The sequence below is a fragment of the Geotrypetes seraphini genome, chromosome 2 (genome assembly GCF_902459505.1).
Source record: "Geotrypetes seraphini chromosome 2, aGeoSer1.1, whole genome shotgun sequence".
NCBI classification, from domain to species: Eukaryota; Metazoa; Chordata; class Amphibia; order Gymnophiona; family Dermophiidae; genus Geotrypetes; species Geotrypetes seraphini.
In genome coordinates, this window is record NC_047085.1 from 527,138,131 (window position 1) to 527,155,758 (window position 17,628).

The 17,628-nt window shown below is 43.8% G+C and overlaps 1 protein-coding gene across 6 annotated transcripts in view; it reads right to left on the bottom strand.

Moving 5' to 3' along the window:
* The window catches only part of LOC117354776, a 209,284-nt gene that overhangs the window by 134,681 nt on the left and 56,975 nt on the right, over positions 1-17,628 (bottom strand). For all 6 annotated transcript variants that reach the window (XR_004538249.1, XR_004538248.1, XM_033932741.1 and 3 more), the window contains exons 6-7: positions 11,520-12,021; positions 11,087-11,170 (exon numbers count right to left, since the gene is read on the bottom strand). Coding sequence is in view for 4 of the 6 variants with exons in the window: in XM_033932741.1 (XP_033788632.1) it covers positions 11,087-11,170; positions 11,520-12,021 (586 nt within the window). In the remaining 2 variants the exon portion in view is untranslated. The remainder of the gene's footprint in view (positions 1-11,086; positions 11,171-11,519; positions 12,022-17,628) is intronic.

Here is a 17,628-nt window from a genome sequence, read left to right on the forward strand (position 1 = left end):
CTAGTGAGTACAGCTGCAATTTATTTAGCCTTTCTTCATATGTGAGATCCCTGAGCCCTGAGATCATCCTGGTGGCCATTCGCTGAACCGACTCAATTCGCCGCACATCTTTCCGGTAGTGTGGTCTCCAGAATTGAACACAATACTCCAAATGAGGACTCACCATGGATCTGTACAGTGGCATTATCACTTCAGGTCTCCTGCTGACAAAACCCCTACGGATACAACCCATCATTTGCCTTGCCTTGGAGGAAGCCTTCTCCACTTGATTGGCAGCCTTCATGTCATCACTAATGATCACCCCTAAATCACGTTCCGCCGGGTCCTAGCCAAGGTCTCACCATTTAGTGTGTAAGTTCTGCATGGATTTCTCTCACCCAGGTGCATTACTTTACACTTTTTAGCATTAAAGCATAGCTGCCAAGTCGATGACCACTGTTCCAGTAGTAGTAAGTCCTGCGACATACTGTCAGGCAAAATGCTTTTGCCTACTATGTTGCATAGTTTGGCGGCGTTGGCAAACAAAGATACTTTTCCTCTAAGCCCTTGGGTCATATCACCTATGAATAAGTTGAATAGAATCGGGCCCAAGACCGAGCCCTGTGGTACTCCACTGGTCACGTCTGACGTTTTGGAGGGGGTACCGTTAACCACTACCTTTTGAAGTTTACCGTGTAGCCAGTCCCTAACCCATGCAGTTAGTGTGTCCCCTAATCCCAGCGATTTCAGCTTGTTCAATAACCTGCGGTGTGGGACGCTATCAAAAGCTTGAAAATGTGGTATAAAGATAGACGTCCTGGCGGTCTGGGCGTCCTAATGGCCTGAACGTCCAGATCGAGGATTTTCAAATAAAAATATTTCTAGACGTATGGTGGTTTGCCTTTTGAAAATAGGCATTTTCTTCTTGCCGATTTTGGACATCAAGTGCCATATGTCCAAATCAGATTTAGAAGTATGTTTTGAAAATATTGTTGATATATAATCTAGCAACAGGAGAGCTATACAAAGTTTGAATCATTTGTATAAATCCTGAACCAATACCAAACCATTTCATGGCCTGATACATAAATGACCATTCCACACGATCAAAAGCTTTCTTTGCGTCTAGGGACACAGAGAAAGCCGGATCTCCTATGTCTTTTGTTAAATATAACATCTGCAAGGCCAATCTAGTATTATTAGAAGAGTGTCTCTGAGCAACAAACCCTGTTTGGTGCATACCAATTATATAAGGAAGAGCCTTTGCCAAACGCATGGCCAAAAGTTTGGCTAATAATTTACCATTAACATTTATCAAAGAAATAGGCCTGTAATTTGAAACCAACATGGGATCTTTATATGGCTCTGCCATAGTACCTGATATACAACCTTTATTAAGTTGTTTCTGATACAAATTTAATAAATAAGGTAATAGGGTATTTTGAAATGCTTTATAAAACTCTACCGTAAAACCATCACCACCTGGAGCGGTCCCTATTCTAAGAGATTGCAATGCTATTTGTAATTCTTTTAGTGATATTGGTGGTTCTAAACTTTTTTTTATATGATCAGGAACCTTTGGACCTTCAATAAAATTTAAAAACCTACACCATCCTTTTCTTTATTTAAATAAGACTCAGAAGAATACAGGTTTTTATAATAATTTAAAAACTGATTTAAAATAGGTCTAATTTGAAAATTTATATTTCCTTTCTCATCTTTAATTGCACTTATTTTCGTCTTTCTTTTTTTCGCTTTAAGATAATTAGCCAATAATCTTCCTGCCTTATTTGAACTACCATAATACAAAGCTTGCTGACAAAGAATATTTTTCCTAGCCAATTTAGAAGAAATCTCATTATACTTGTATTTAACTTTTAATAACGCTTGCAACGTAGAATTCTCCCAATTTCTAATCAACTTTGACTCCAAAAATTTAATTTCTTGTTCTAACTTAAAAAATTGCTTTTTTAATTGTTTTTTAGAATAAGCTGAAAAAGATATAATTTGTCCTCTAATCGTTGCTTTAAAAGCATCCCACAATATTTCTGCAGAGACTTCCTCCGTATTGTTAATTTGAAAATAGTCGTCAATTTTTACTTGAAATTCTTCACAAAATTTTGGATATGCAAGCAATGCATTATTAAACCTCCAAACAGGCCTAACATTATCTTGGTTAGTCAAATTAAAACTAATTCACACACTGTCATGGTCAGATAATATTATTGGATCTATAGAAGCTTTAGTAACATCTTGGACTAAATTATCAGAAATAAAAATATAATCAATTCTAGAGAAAGATTTATGAACATGCGAACAGAACGAAAATTCTTGATCATTAAAATGAAAAATACGCCAAATATCCTTTTAATTACAAGAATTTACAAAATTATCCAACCCTAATGACTTTAAAATTTTGCTTGGTTTTTTATCTAATATAGGATCCATAACAGCATTAAAATCTCCTGCCACTAACAAGTCATTAGTAGCCAGTGGTAAAACTATTTGTTGTAGGGTTTTAAAAAATTCAAATTGATTCAAATTAGGGGCATACACATTAAAAAGCGCCACAGTATTATTGCCCACACTCATGTTCACATGCACCCATCTTTCTGATTGATCTGCAGCCCCCATATTAAATCCTGCAGAGCACTTTTTGTTAATCAAAATAGCTACCCCAACAATCTTTTACCCAATTACCAATTAATTTCTTTGATTCATCTCCATTAAGGTGAGTCTCCTGTATGAAATAAACATCCGCATTCTGCTGTTTTAAATATAGTAATGTATTTTTTCCTTTTTATCAGATGATTAAGGCCATTAACATTTAAAGAATAAATCTTGAAATCCATTATACAAATTAAATTTTAATACTCACATATTTCCACATAATAATTATTAAATACTTTTTCCCCCCATTTTGAAACTTCAAAGTAATCTTCCCCCATCCCAAATACCCTCCCACTATCCCCCACCCCACTCCCATCTCTCCCTCCCAATATATCATTGCCAGCTTCAAAACGTACGTATTGGATCAAGTAAATGAAAAACACTCCCTAGGCTAAGTTCATACTAATTCACCTAAGTACATTAATCTATCTAGACAATATAATGCAAGTCATTTATTGACCAAACTCATTAAAGTTCAATTTCAACTCAATATTACCCCATTTTATTATTCTTTTAATGATAACATAAAAAGACATTTGCTACCCTTTATAATGCTTACTTCCCCATGTACTCATACTTCCATTCATCCTTCCATTCAAACCTAAAAAACAAGTAAGAGATTATACCTAAAATAAAACCTTTCAATCTTATCTCATATTAAATTTTGTTATAAAGGCAACTAAAGAGTTATATTCTATTAGAACAACATTATATCACCTTAAATAAACATAAGGCTATACATGCTCCTTTTTTTTTCTCCTTCTCTCCTTTCTCCTTCTTCTTTTCTCTATTCTTCAAACACTTCATATTATGAAACTTCAGGCTCATACCACCATGGAAGATTCATAATTTGGTATACAGCTAAACATTCTTTACCAATATTATCTTAACCTTGAAGTTAATTATGCAATACATAGAATATAGCAATTCAAGAAATTTTCCAAAGTGCATCATATACTCTTCTTCCCTTTTCGACATTTCCCAGTATTCACAATGCTGCAATTCCTTCAATCTTCTGAAAAACTATCTTCGAGTTCTTTTAAAATCCAAGGTGTATCTACCATCAATTCACTTTCCATCTTCTATGCATCTCCATCTTTAAATTTAATAAAGGTCAGAGTAACAGCATAAGGCCGAGTGAGGATCCAACCGTATCATACAAGCGACCCCCATTTTCTCAGCACTGCACACCATAACTCATAACTCATTCCATTTTGCCATATCCAACCACAGGATCTTTCATCATGTAATATAGTAGTCGAGGAAACTTCCCAAAGCACAATATATAATATCCATTCCATTTTCAGCCTTTTCAAGCATACACACTGCTGCAAATCTTCTGATCTTCTGGAGATTCTCTTCAAGTTCTTTTATATCCAAGGTAGAAAAATCACAGCATCCCTTTTCTGTTCCTGTACAGCTCTAACCTCTGAATTCAATAAAAGGTCAGATTAATATTATCTCAAAGTGAGGATCTAGCCGTATCTTACAAGCGATCCTCAACAATCCCAGTACTGCATCTCACATCTTATATCACTTTCCACTTTGCCATATCCATTTACAGATCTTCCTGTGCAGTTCTAACCTCTGAATTCAATAAAAGGTCCGACTAATAATATTATGTCAAAGTGAGGATCTAGCCGTATCTTACAAGCGATCCTCAACAATCCCAGTACTGCACCTCACATCTTATATCACTTTCCATTTTGCCATATCAATTTACAGATCTTCCATTATTGTTTATAACTGATCTAAGTGAGCACGTGTCATTTTCAGAATGTTAAGCCATTTTCAAATTTACTATATCAATTCCATGTTGAAGAATTCTCAATCTCTATAAACTCAAAACTTCAGGAAAAAAAAAACAAACCTTTAAAGTATCCATACAAAACAAATGGGCATGAGCAATATTAAAAATATAAGAAGTTCAGTTACCAAATCATTGTTCAAGAATCCATAGGCAGATCATACTGATTTAAGAATTCCTTTAATTTAATTGACTCATCAAAATTATGAGTTTTATTTTCATAGGTCACCCTCATCGTTGCCGCATATACCAGCCCATATCTTGCACCAAATGATCTCAGTTGAGGGCGCAAGTCTAAGAGCTGCTTTCTTTTATAGGCAGTGGCTTTTGCAAAATCCGGAACTATAAAGATTTAAGAACATAAGAAGTTGCCTCCGCTGAGGCAGACCAGAGGTCCATCTCGCCCAGCGGTCCGCTCTCACGGCGGCCCATCAGGCCCACTGCCTGAATAGTGGTCTCTGACTAATTTTACCATTTACCTCTAATTCTATCCCTATAACCTTACCTCTACTCTTATCTGTACCCCTCAATTCCTTTGTCCTCCAGGTACCTGTCCAGACCTTCTTTGAAGCCCTGTAGTGTGCTTCTGCTTATCACATCCTCCGGTAGCGCGTTCCATGTATCTACCACCCTCTGGGTGAAAAAGAACTTCCTGGCATTTGTTCTAAACCTTTCCCCTCTCAATTTCACTGAGTGCCCCCTTGTACTTGTGGTTCCCCATAGTTTGAAAACTCTGTCCCTGTCCACTTTTTCTATGCCCTTCATGATCTTGAAGGTTTCTATCATGTCTCCTCTAAGTCGTCGCTTTTCCAGCGAGAAAAGCCCCAGCTTTTTCAGTCTGTCAGTATATGAGAGGTCCCCCATACCCTTTATTAGTTTAGTTGCTCTTCTCTGGACTCTCTCAAGTACCACCATGTCCTTCTTGAGGTACGGCGACCAGTACTGGACACAGTACTCCAAGTGCGGGTGCACAATTGCACGATACAGTGGCAGGATGACTTCCTTCGTCCCGGTCGTGATACCTTTCTTAATGATACCCAACATTTTGTTCGCTTTCCTTGAGGCTGTGGCGCACTGCGCCGACACCTTCAATGTTGTGTCTACCAACACTCCCAGGTCTCTTTCAAGGTTGCTCACCCCTAGCGGTGATCCCCCCATCTTGTAAGTGAACATCGGGTTCTTTTTCCCAACATGCATGGCCTTGCATTTCCCAATGTTGAAGCCCATTTGCCGTTTTTTTGGCCCACTCTTCCAGCGTTGTCAGATCTTTTTGGAGGTCTTCGCAGTCCTCCATGGTTTTGACCCTGCTGTATAGTTTAGTGTCATCCGCAAATTTAATAACCTCACATTTTGTTCCCGCCTCCAGGTCGTTAATAAATATATTGAACAGAAACGGTCCCAGCACCGACCCCTGTGGAACTCCACTCGTGACCCATTTCCAATCTGAGTAATGGCCCTTTACTCCAACCCTCTGTTTCCTGTCCGCCAGCCAGTTTTTGATCCATCGGTGGACCACCCCTTGCACCCTATGGTTTCATAGCTTCCTTAGCAGTCTTTCGTGTGGTACCTTGTCGAAGGCTTTTTGGAAGTCAAGGTAAATGATGTCTATGGATTCCCCTTTATCCACCTGGCTGTTTACCCCCTCAAAGAAGTATAATAAGTTAGTGAGGCATGACCTGCCCTTGCAGAAGCCATGCTGGCTTGGCTTTAGCTGCCCAGTGTTTTCGATGTGTTCCCAGATGCAGTCTTTAATCAGCGCTTCCATCATCTTTCCCGGGACCGAGGTCAAGCTCACAGGCCTGTAGTTTCCTGGGTCTCCCCTTGGGCCTTTCTTAAAGATGGGCGTGACATTTGCTATTTTCCAGTCCTCCGGAATCTCTCCAGTTTTTAAGGATAGATTGCATATCTGTCGAAGTGGCTCAGCTATTTCGTTCCTTAGTTCCTTGAGTACCCTTGGGTGAATGCCGTCCGGACCTGGCGATTTGTCGCTCTTTAGCCTGTCTATCTGCCTGAGGATATCCACCTTGCTCACCTCTAGTTGAACCAGATTTTCATCCTGATTTCCTTTTACGATCTCCTCGGGTTCCGGAATGTTGATTGTGTCCTCCCTTGTGAAAACCGACGTGAAGAACTCATTTAACCTGTCCGCTATCTCCTTTTCCTCTTTTACCACTCCCTTTCTGTCTCCATCATTCAAGGGTCCCAGTTCCTCCCTAGCTGGTTGCTTCCCCTTGACGTACCTGTAGAATGATTTGAAGTTTGTTGCTTCCCCTGCCAGTCTTTCTTCATATTCTCTTTTTGCTTTCCTAACCACTCGGTGACACTCCTCTTGGTGTTTTTTATGCTCCTTTTGGTTGTCCTCTGTCTGGTCTGGGGGAAAGGAAAGATTATCGGTCAGAGGCAGTAACACACTAATATGAGGATCCTGCTGCCAAAAAGGCAGCAGCCATCGCCACACCTCCCAAAGGGGGCGAAACAAAATACTACGGCGACAGGAAACTGGCAGCACCGCCAACCGAGCATGCAATAAAGAAAGAAGGTGAGAAGGATAATAATAATCGTGCTCCAGGAAGATATCAGTATAAAGGTCAGTACCTAAGACCCAGTCCCGGACATGGCGTAAAAGACACGCCTGATTATAAAGAGCAATATCCGGCACCCCAAAACCGCCCCCGCCCCAGGAGCCCACCAGCAACTGCCACCGCAACTGTCTCCGACCCCCCCCCCCCAAAAGAACTTTGACAACAAAGAGGAGAGGGCCCGGATATCCTTACGCAAGAGATACAAAGGCAAAGTCTGTAGGACATAAAGCCACTTAGGGAATAAAACCATCCGAAAAAGTTGCACCCTCCCCAGCAAGGAAAGTCAGATTACGCCAAGCGGCCAACACTGAACCGGTAGTGGAGAGCAAACGAGTGACATTCAACCGGTAAAGCTCCCGAACATCCATGGACAATTGGATGCCCAAATAGCGAAAGGAGGAATCCGCCCATTGCAACGGAAAGGTCCCCCTCCAAGAACGCCGTAGACCTTCAGCAGAGGCCAAAGCCTCCGATTTCTTCAAATTTAAAGTGAACTCTGAAAAATCCCCATATTCCCTAATACTCTCCAAGAGGGTAGACAAAGAGCACTGCAGGTCAATCAAAAAGACCAAAAGATCATCGGCAAAGGCCGCAATCTTAAAATGAGAAGCACCCAGTTGAAGGCCACTGATGTCAATGTTAGATTGCAGCTCCCGGATCAAGGGATCCAAGGAAAGCACAAACAGCAAGGGCGACAGGGGACAGCCCTGACGGGTCCCCCTACTGATGGAAAAGGGGTCCGAAAAGCCTCCATTCACCGAAATCCGCGCCACAGGATCACTATACAGTGCCAAAAGAGCGTTAAGGAAAAAAGAGCCAAAGCCATACGCCTGCAGCATAGCAAAGAGGAACCCCCACCTCACCCGATCAAAAGCCTTTTCGACATCAAAGCTCACAAGTACAGCGGGGGTACCATCCACTCCAGATTTCTCCAGGGCCAGCAAGATACGACGAAGGTTCTTAGAGACCGGCCGATCACGCACAAAACCTACCTGCTGGTCCGATACTCTTCTTTAAGGTCTTTTATATTCTTGGCACTTTCCAGTACATTTTCTTTAATGCTCTGTAACTCTTTCATCAAATCTCTAATTTCAATGTCCTCCGATGGCAAAGGGACCGTTGATGGGAAGACCGACTCTAATTTTGATCGCTTTTCGCTTCCCGCTCCTAATCCCGCCAAACTGTTTTTATTATGCTTGCCCGAAGCCATTTTAAAACTAAACACACTCTTTCTACCTGACTTACACAACTTTTAATCTACTTTTTTCCACAATATTAGCTTTTCACCATGGAGCCGTTCATTCACCCATCCATCTCAGCACGCCGCGAAGCCACGTCCCCCGAAAATTTTTATTATTATGAAAAACAGACACAATCAATACACAGAAACAAAAATATCTGGAACCCTGCAATTAAATAGTGCAAAAACTGAGCCACCAGAAACCATGCTAAGTTCACAAAGACCACATCCCCCTGCAAGTCTCCCCTCCCCCTCCCTAATAGAACAGAGACACTCAAAAGACTTATCCAAATATCTCCCCCCCACCACCATCCCCAGGGTGCCATCAGGACCGCAAGAGAAAATTCCTCCAAATACCATCATACCCATGCCTCTTTTCATGTTGAAGGGCCATTAAATAATAGATATGCTACCGTTGCTTTAATATCTGTCCTATCTGCTGCCAAGTTGCTGATACTGGTTCGTTCCAGTGAGCCGCGAGCACAATGCGAGCTAGTGCTAGTTACTCCTAGTGCTACATTTTGGCAACCTTTCAGAATTAGCCCTACCTCTGTTCTATCACCAAATGTGAAACCTTGCCTCAGGCTATGGGAACGCCAAGGTAGCTGAACAGGACAAAAAGTCCCTCCGACAGAACTGCAACAACTGCTTTTCTCCTTTCCTTTACCATAGCAATAGCCCATTAGTGGTGGTCATTATGATCTCCCCCCCCCCGAATAAATGACAATAGAAGGCTAAAGGATCACGGCAGGGGATTCACCCCACCCCCTAAAGGCCCTGAAGGTACTGCTCTGAATTTGATTGGTCGAGCAGGCAACTGGCAGATGCTGCTCAGCCAACCAAATTCAGATCAGTACTGTCAGGGCCTTCAGGGGGTTCAAAGAATCCCCAGCCAAAGAGTCCTCCTTTTTTGGGGGGTTACTTTTTGTTTGATGCAGTTTGACTGGTTCAGCAGGCTGCGTACTCAACAAATCAAATTACGAAAGCAAAAAGTAAAACAATCAAACAAAAACGCAGGGCTGAAGGGAATAGAAATCCGTGCAGAACTTACACCTTGAATGGCAAGACCTTAGCTAGAACTTCAACAGAACGAGACTTGGGAGTGATCATCTAAGAAGAAAGCTTCATCTAAGGCAAGACAGTTGTTAGGTTGCATCTGCAGGAGTTTCGTCAGCCGGAAGCCTGAAGTCATAATGCCATTATACAGAACCATGGTGAGACCTCATTTGGAATACTGTGTGCAATTATGGAGGCCACACTACCGAAAAGATGTGCTGAGAGTAGAGTCGGTGCAACGGATGGTCACCAGGATGGTCTTGGGGCTCAAGGATCTATCGTACGAGGAAAGGCTGAAAATTTGCGGCTGTACTCACTCGAGGAACGTAGGGAGAGAGGAGACATGATCGAGACGTTTGAGTATATTACCAGCCGTATCGAGATGGAAGAAGAGATTCTCTTTCTCAAAGGACCCTCAGCCACAAGAGGGCATCCGCTCAAACTCAGGGGCAGGAAATTTCATGGCGACACCAGGAAATATTTCTTCACCGAGAGAGTGGTTGATCCTTGGAACGAGCTCCCGGTGCAGGTGATCGAGGCAAACAGCGTGCAAGAATTTAAGAGCAAATGGGATGCCCATGTGGGATCCCTTAGAGGGTTAAGCCAAGGGAACCTGTCACCAGGAGTGGGATCCTTAGGATAGTAGACTTGGGGGTGGGTCAGTAGAGTGGGCAGACCTGATGGGCTATGGCCCTTATCTGCCGTCATCTTCTATGTTTCTATAGTAGATAAGGACAGGTTGTTCACCCTCTCCAAGGTAGGGAGAACGAGAGAGCACTTTCTAAAGTTGAAAGGGGATAGATTCTGTACGAATGTAAGGAAGTTCTTCTTCGCTCAGAGAGTGGTAGAAAACTGGAACGCTCTTCCGGAGTCTGTAATAGGGGAAAACATCCTCCAGTGATTCAAGACAAAGTTAGACAAGTTCCTGCTGAACCAGAACGTACACAGATAGGGCTAGCCTCAGTTCGGGCTCTGGTCTTTGACCAGAGGGCTGCCACGTGAGCGGACTGCTGGACACGATGGACCACTGGTCTGACCAAGCAACAGCAATTCTTATGTTCTTATGAGCTGGGGATTCACAAAATCTCCTGAAAGCCCTCACCACACACCACTGGTTAAGGGTCATGGTGTTTGATACACTGCCTCTCTGGGTGTCACCAATGCCCGGTTACTTTCTCTTTCCCTAGTGGGCTCACAATCTAAGTTTTGGGCCTGGATATGAAGAGAACCACCTATACCATGGCTAGGGTTGTCACCGATAAGCTCCTTTTTAGATTTTTTTTTTTTACAATAATGTATGATTTAAAGCCTGTTATTATTTCTGAATTGATTGAATATCCCTGTTCATAACAGGGACGATTATGATGTCTATGTTATATGTGGTAATCGCAGGGAAACAAGATTTTATGTATGTGATATGGAAACCACATAGTTATATGCGGTACATACATTTTTAAATAAATATTTGTTTTCTATACCATTGTCCCAGGGGAATTCAGAATGGTTTACATGAATTGATTCAGGTACACAAGCATTTTTCCCCAGCTGGCTCACAATCTATCTAATGTACCTGAAGCAATGGGGGAATTAAGTGACCTGCTCAAGATCACAGGGAGCAGCATGGGGTTTGAACCTACAACCTCAGGGTGCAGAGGCTGGAGCTCTAAGCACTGCACCACACTCTCCCCTTATATGATCTCTCTAGGACTAGAGGCTTGTTTCGTGAGAAATGTAGAGGGGGGGAAAGCTTACCAGGTAAAACGATATCTTCTTCTTCAGGATCTTGTTCGTTTCCCTCTCCAACCTCACCACCTGCCACCAGCCTCTGCCCACGACCTGTAGAGGAAAACAAATATGAAAGGAACCAAGTATGGCATACTTCCCCAGCCCCTGCCTTGCTACAAATTTGTTATCTAGGATTCACCCTCATCACTGCCACCAGCCCCCGCAGAAAGGTGAAGGAGGTAAGAAACAGGAAGATAGAAGAACAGTGGAGCCAGAACAGCCCATAAGGTAGGGCAGCAGGGCCCAAACCTCTAGTCCACAGTAGCCCAGGGGCTCTAAAGGATTGCAATCCAGTATGGTTGGTATCTGCATACAAGAGGTGGGCCATGCAAATCTACCTGAAAATCTGATTGAGCTGCAGCTCTTGAGGATGACAAGCTTAGCATAGCTAGCATCTTACCCCAGATATGGTGTCTGGATGTGGTATCAGACAGCCCACGTATCCCAGGATTCTCAGGGCCGACTCCATGTGCTGGAGGGTTGAGCACAGACAGCAGCCCCTTCCCTTCCTGAAGGGGTACTTCCGGATTAGCAGTCTTATCGCAGACCCCCAGCACCTCGCCCTCACCCCATACATGGCTGTCATCCGGAAGAACCTGAAGCCTGGGAGATAGTGGCCAAGCACCTGCGCCCTGCTCCTGAAAAGGTGCACCCACATTAGCTGGGGACTCAGCAGATAAACAATCGCCACTCTGGACGCAGAGCGTGGCACTGGGCATTAACCCCAGAGATTCCAGGCTCTCACTGAGCTCTGCCTGACTGAAGAGCCGCCTTGGAAAAGTCTGCAGGAGGCTGAAGGACTGCAGGTGTGGGTAAAGTTCATCGATGCGTCCTTTCACCTTCCCGAGAGGGGCACTGGCTAGGAAGCACTGTCGGAAAGAGTCTCCGGAGGGAAGACGGATCTGTGGGAAGAGGAAAATGAACAACAGTCCTAAATTTCATACACAGGAGCTCACAGAGCTTTACAAAAAGCACTCAATGAGGGGGCAATTGTATAATCCGACACCTCCACTTAGGTGCACCATTGCCAGGTGCTGAACCTCGTGGAATTCTACAATATGAGTGTAATCTCAATTGCCATGACCATTCATACCAAGCAGATAGCAATCTGCTTCTCACTAGCCTTTCCCTATCCGTTTCGGCATAGGTTCTAACCTTTGCTAATCTGCTTTCTTGTCAATCCCAGCACCTTAAAGTCATTCACCCAGAAATGCCACTCAGTCAACACACCTACGTCACCTAATCTCACCAGATGCTACTTAGAGCATATGTTTTATTGTCATGTCTATATTGTAATTTATGTAAATTATGCCATCTCTGTCCTGTCTTGATTGTTATGGATGTACTTTGTAACCCATTCTGGGCTCCTTTGGGAGGACGGGCTAAAAAATTGAATAAATAAATATTCCTAGACAAGTTGGTTATGCATCCCCTGTCGTGAGACTGCTTGTAGGAAGCCTTATTTACATAATTTTTCTGACCCTCCCCTCTTACCTGAGAACTGCCCTCTCTGGTCTCCAGTTCATGCAAAAGCAGACAGACAGTCACACTTGTAGAGGATACAGACAAAAGGGAAGGGAAGGGAACAGGGAAACTCCCCGACAAACAAGTTTAATCTGCTCATAACATGAAATTTCAAAACAATCATAATAATTGAACAGGATAGCAAACAGTATAAACATTACATTACATTAGATATTTCTATTCCGCCATTACCTTGCAGTTCAAGGCGGATTACAAAAGAGTTATAAATTGTGGGTTACAATATTGGATCATTGGTAAATTCAAGAGAAGTTGAGAAGGTGGATTACAAACCTGAAAGAAACTGTGCTATAATGAGACAGCCCGCACTAACAGAGAGGAGGTGCCACAGCTAGAGACCTCCAAGGCAAACCTATCCTTGAAAACTGGGGAGATCCCGGAGGACTGGAAGATAGCAAATGTTACACCTATATTTAAAAAGGGGTCAAGAGGAGACCCGGGAAACTACAGGCCGGTAAGTTTGACATTGGTTCTGGGCAAGATGGTAGAAGCACTGATAAAGGACAGCATCTGTGAGCACATCGAAAAACATGGGCTGATGAAAGCGAGCCAACATGGCTTCTGCAAAGGAAGATCGTGCCAAACAAATTTACTGCACTTCTTTGAGGGGGTGAACAGCCAGTTGGACAAAGGGGAACCCGTAGACATCATTTATCTCGACTTCCAAAAGGCCTTTGACAAGGTACCCCATGAGCGGCTACTTAGGAAGCTGTGGAACCAAGGGGTGGAAGGGGACGTACACAGATGGGTCAAACACTGGTTGGCAGGCAGAAGACAGAGGGTTGGAGTGAAGGGTCACTACTCGGGCTGGAGGAAGGTCACGAGCGGAGTTCCGCAGGGGTCTGTACTGGGACCGCTGCTGTTTAATGTATTTATTAATGACCTGGAAACGGGGATGAAATGTGAAGTTATAAAATTTGCAGATGACACTAAACTCTGTAGAAGGGTTAGAACTACGGAAGAGTGTGAGGACCTACAAAGGGACCTAAACAAACTGGAGGAGTGGGCGAATAAATGGCAGATGAACTTCAATGTAGGGAAATGTAAGGTCATGCATATAGGGAGAAAGAACCCGATGTTCAGCTACCAAATGGGGGGATTAGTATTAGAGAGAAGTAACCTTGAAAGAGATTTGGGTGTACTGGTGGATACAACAATGAAGTCAACGGCGCAATGCGCAGCAGCCGCGAAGAAGGCAAACAGAATGTTGGGTAGTATTAAAAATGGTATTACGACCAGAACAAAAGAAGTCATCCTGCCGTTATATCGGGCAATGGTGCGCCCGCACCTGGAGTACTGTGTTCAGTATTGGTCACCGTACCTTAAGAAGGATATGGCAACACTTGAGAGGGTCCAGAGGAGAGCGACACGAATGATTAAGGGCATGGAAAACCTCTCATACACTGAAAGATTGGAGAGACTGGGGCTCTTCTCCCTGGAAAAGCGGAGACTCAGAGGAGATATGATAGAGACCTACAAGATCATGAAGGGCATAGAGAAAGTAGAGAGGGACAGATTCTTCAAACTTTCAAAACATAGAAGAACAAGAGGGCATTCGGAAAAATTGGAAGGGGACAGATTCAAAACAAATGCTAGGAAGTTTTTCTTTACCCAGCGTGTGGTGGACACCTGGAATGCACTTCCAGAGGATGTAATAGGACAGAGTACGGTACTGGATTTCAAGAAAGGATTGGACGATTTCCTGCTGGAAAAAGGGATAGAGGGGTATAGATAGGGAGCTACTGCGCAGGTCCTGGACCTGTTGGGCCGCCGCGTGAGCGGGCTGCTGGGCACGATGGACCTCGGGTCTGACCCAGTGGAGGCATTACTTATGTTCTTATGTTCTAAAAGCTGGTCAAGAACCCGGAAGTGCAGCTTACTAGTACTTATAAGGCAGAAAATCAACAACTCCCATGGCAGGTTCCAGGAAAAGCGTGTGGTTTTACAAGATTAGCAAAGATAAGAGCCTAATCTTTCATTCTTCTACAATCTCACTCTATTGCTGGACAAGTGGGATGTAACAGAGCAGTCCCATAAAATCAGGGTGGGACCAATGAATTGGCTTTCAGTACCGAAGAACCAAGACAAGCATCCTGCTTAGCCACCGCGTCAATCCTATAAAATTTTGTAAAGCATGTAAGCAAGACCAAGTAGCTGGCCTACAAATCTTCTCAAGGGAAACTGCTGATGACTCTGCCCATGAGGAAGAAACGTCTCTAGTAGAAATCAGAGGCCTCTTTCCAGCTGAAACATAGGCGGATGAAATAGCCATGTGGATCCTACTGGAAATGGTGGCTTTCGAAGCCGGCCTGACACTTGAAACTTGATCATGGCTTCCAAGTACTTCAACAGAAGTCTGTATTTTCCTATTCAGCCCTGATCCGAACCAGACCCCCGAGTACTCCAAGTCCTGTGTTGGAACGAGCTGGCTCTTCTGAAAGCTGATCACCCAGCCTAGGCCCTGAAGCAGCTGAACGACCTGGCGAACTGCTTGATGCTCCTCGGACTCAGACTGGGCTCTAATGAGCCAGTCGTCCAGATACAGATAGACTTGGATTCCGAGCTGCTACCACCACCATCACTTAGGTGAAGGTCCGAGGCACCGTCGCCAACCCGAAGGGCAAGGCCGCAAACTGGAAGTGCTGGTGCAGAACATGGAACTATAGATATTTCCTGTGTTCTGGAAAAAATGGAGCTATAAAGCTAGGTTCCTGTCAAATCCATGGAAGTCAGAAATTCCCCAGGAGCCACCAAGACGATCACAGACTGAACCACTTCCATCCTGAAGTGGGGAACCTTGAGGGCCACATTGACTGCCTTGAGATCCAAGATTGGTCTCCAGTCTTCTGAGCCTCTCTTTGGCATGATGAAGTATATCACGTATCTACCGGAGCCCGAGTAGGACTCAGAGCTGGGTTCTATAGCCTCTAGAAACATAGAAACATAGAAAATGATGGCAGAAAAGGGCCACGGCCCATCTAGTCTGCCCACACTAATGGCCCACCCCCTAACTACCTCCATGAAGAGATCCCACATGCCAATCCCATCTTTTCTTAAAATCTGACACGCTGCTGGCCTCAATTACCTGTTATGGAAGATTATTCCAGTGGTCAACCACCCTTTCGGTGAAGAAATATTTTCTGGTGTCGCCATGAAATTTCCCACCCCTGATTTTCAACGGATGCCCTCTTGTTGCCGTGGGTCCTTAGGACCTTGGCCTCTACCTGGGCCACCCTGACTGGTCTCCCCACCAGGGAGCCCAGAAACATCTATGAAAGGATAGATAAAACTCAAGTTTGTAGCCATCCTGAGGAATATCCAGTTCTCAGCAATCGGAGGTGATGGCCACCCACCCCTACAGGAAGACCAATTGCTTCCCACAAAGATCTGTGGAGGCTTGGCTGGGAGTCTGGTGTCATAATTGTTTCTTTGGGGTAGATGCAGAGCAACCTCCCGAACACTGTGTAAGCCGAGTTCCACCAAATCGCTGTTTGGCTGACTGATAAGCTCCTCGGGTCAGAGGTTCTCCATAGTACAGAAGGGAAAACCTAGAGGAACGAAAGAAATCTAGAATGTCCCAGTCCTCGAGAGGACCGGGGCCTGCTATCAGGCAAGGACCTGGGTTTATGATCCTGCACACCAGCCATAAGGTCGCCCTGACCTTTACTGACCAGTATTTGCCCTTGAAATGGTAGCTTACTGAGAGTTGCCTTGGAGGATGAATCACCGGACCACTGTCTGATCCACAGCATTCTGCGTGTGGAGGTAGAGTATGCCAAGAGCTTGCTCACCATTCTGAAGAGATCATACAAGTCATTTTCTACATAATCCACACCAGAAATCAAAAAGGAAAGATCCCAGAGCACTACAGTGGCAGGATCTTGGCAAAGCTTGGAGTGGCAGGCTCTGGCCACAAAAGGCAAAGCCACGGCCGCTTTCAGACCAGAGGTTGCCAAATCAAAGAGCCACTTGAGGATAAAATCAATCAGCCCTGAGGGGGCGTGGCTTGGAGCGCGCACAATATGGCAGCTTAACCGCGGCGCTCCTCAAATCCAGGCAACAAACTGTAAGAAATCAACTGTTTTGCTTCGCTCGCCCGAGTTAAAATAATAAAAAAACAGCGTCGGAAATGGCTGCGACGAGGCAGGGAAAGTCTGAAAAGCCGTGCACATCGGGTGTATCGGCGAAAAGATCAAAAGTTACTCCCGTGTCACCGTCGAGTGTGCCGATCCCGCTGGAAACTGAAGATTTTACTGATAAATCAGATATTATGGCGGAACTCTTTAAAATCAAATTAATGTTAACTGACAATGCCAGTAAACTCTCAGAAGTCAAGGATGAACTGCTCAGTCTAAAGCAAGAGATCCAGACTGACAGACAACGAATGTCTGTAATTGAAGAGAGAATTGAGAAGCTGGAAACTAATACACAAAAGTGTGAAGAGGAAAGGAAAGATATAGCAGCCTTAAAAAATCACCTGGTAGATATGGAAAACCGGGGAAAGAGAAAGAACATTAGAGTGCTTGGTTTAGCTGAAAATCTTGAAGGGGGAGATGCCATTCAGTTTTTAGAGAACCTTTTACCTAAACTGTTACAGCTAAATTCTAAGTGGCCGTTAGAAATAGAACGTGCACACAGAATCCCCACAAGAAAACCAGTAAACCAAGCTGGCCCTAGACCCTTGATTTTTAAAGTATTAAGGTACCAGCAAGCTTTAGAAATCTTAAAAGTGGCAAAAGCAAATAAAAACTTAAATTATAAAGGGTCTAAATTGATATTGGTTCCAGATTTTGCTAAATACACTGCAAATATAAGGAAACAATTTCTCACATTCAGGCAGCAATTAAAAGAAAAAGGCTACATGTATGGCTTGTACTATCCGTCGACAATGAGAGTGTCCACTGGGAATAAATCCATGTATTTTCAAGATCCTGCAAAACTGAAAGAATTTTTGACACAAGAGGAAC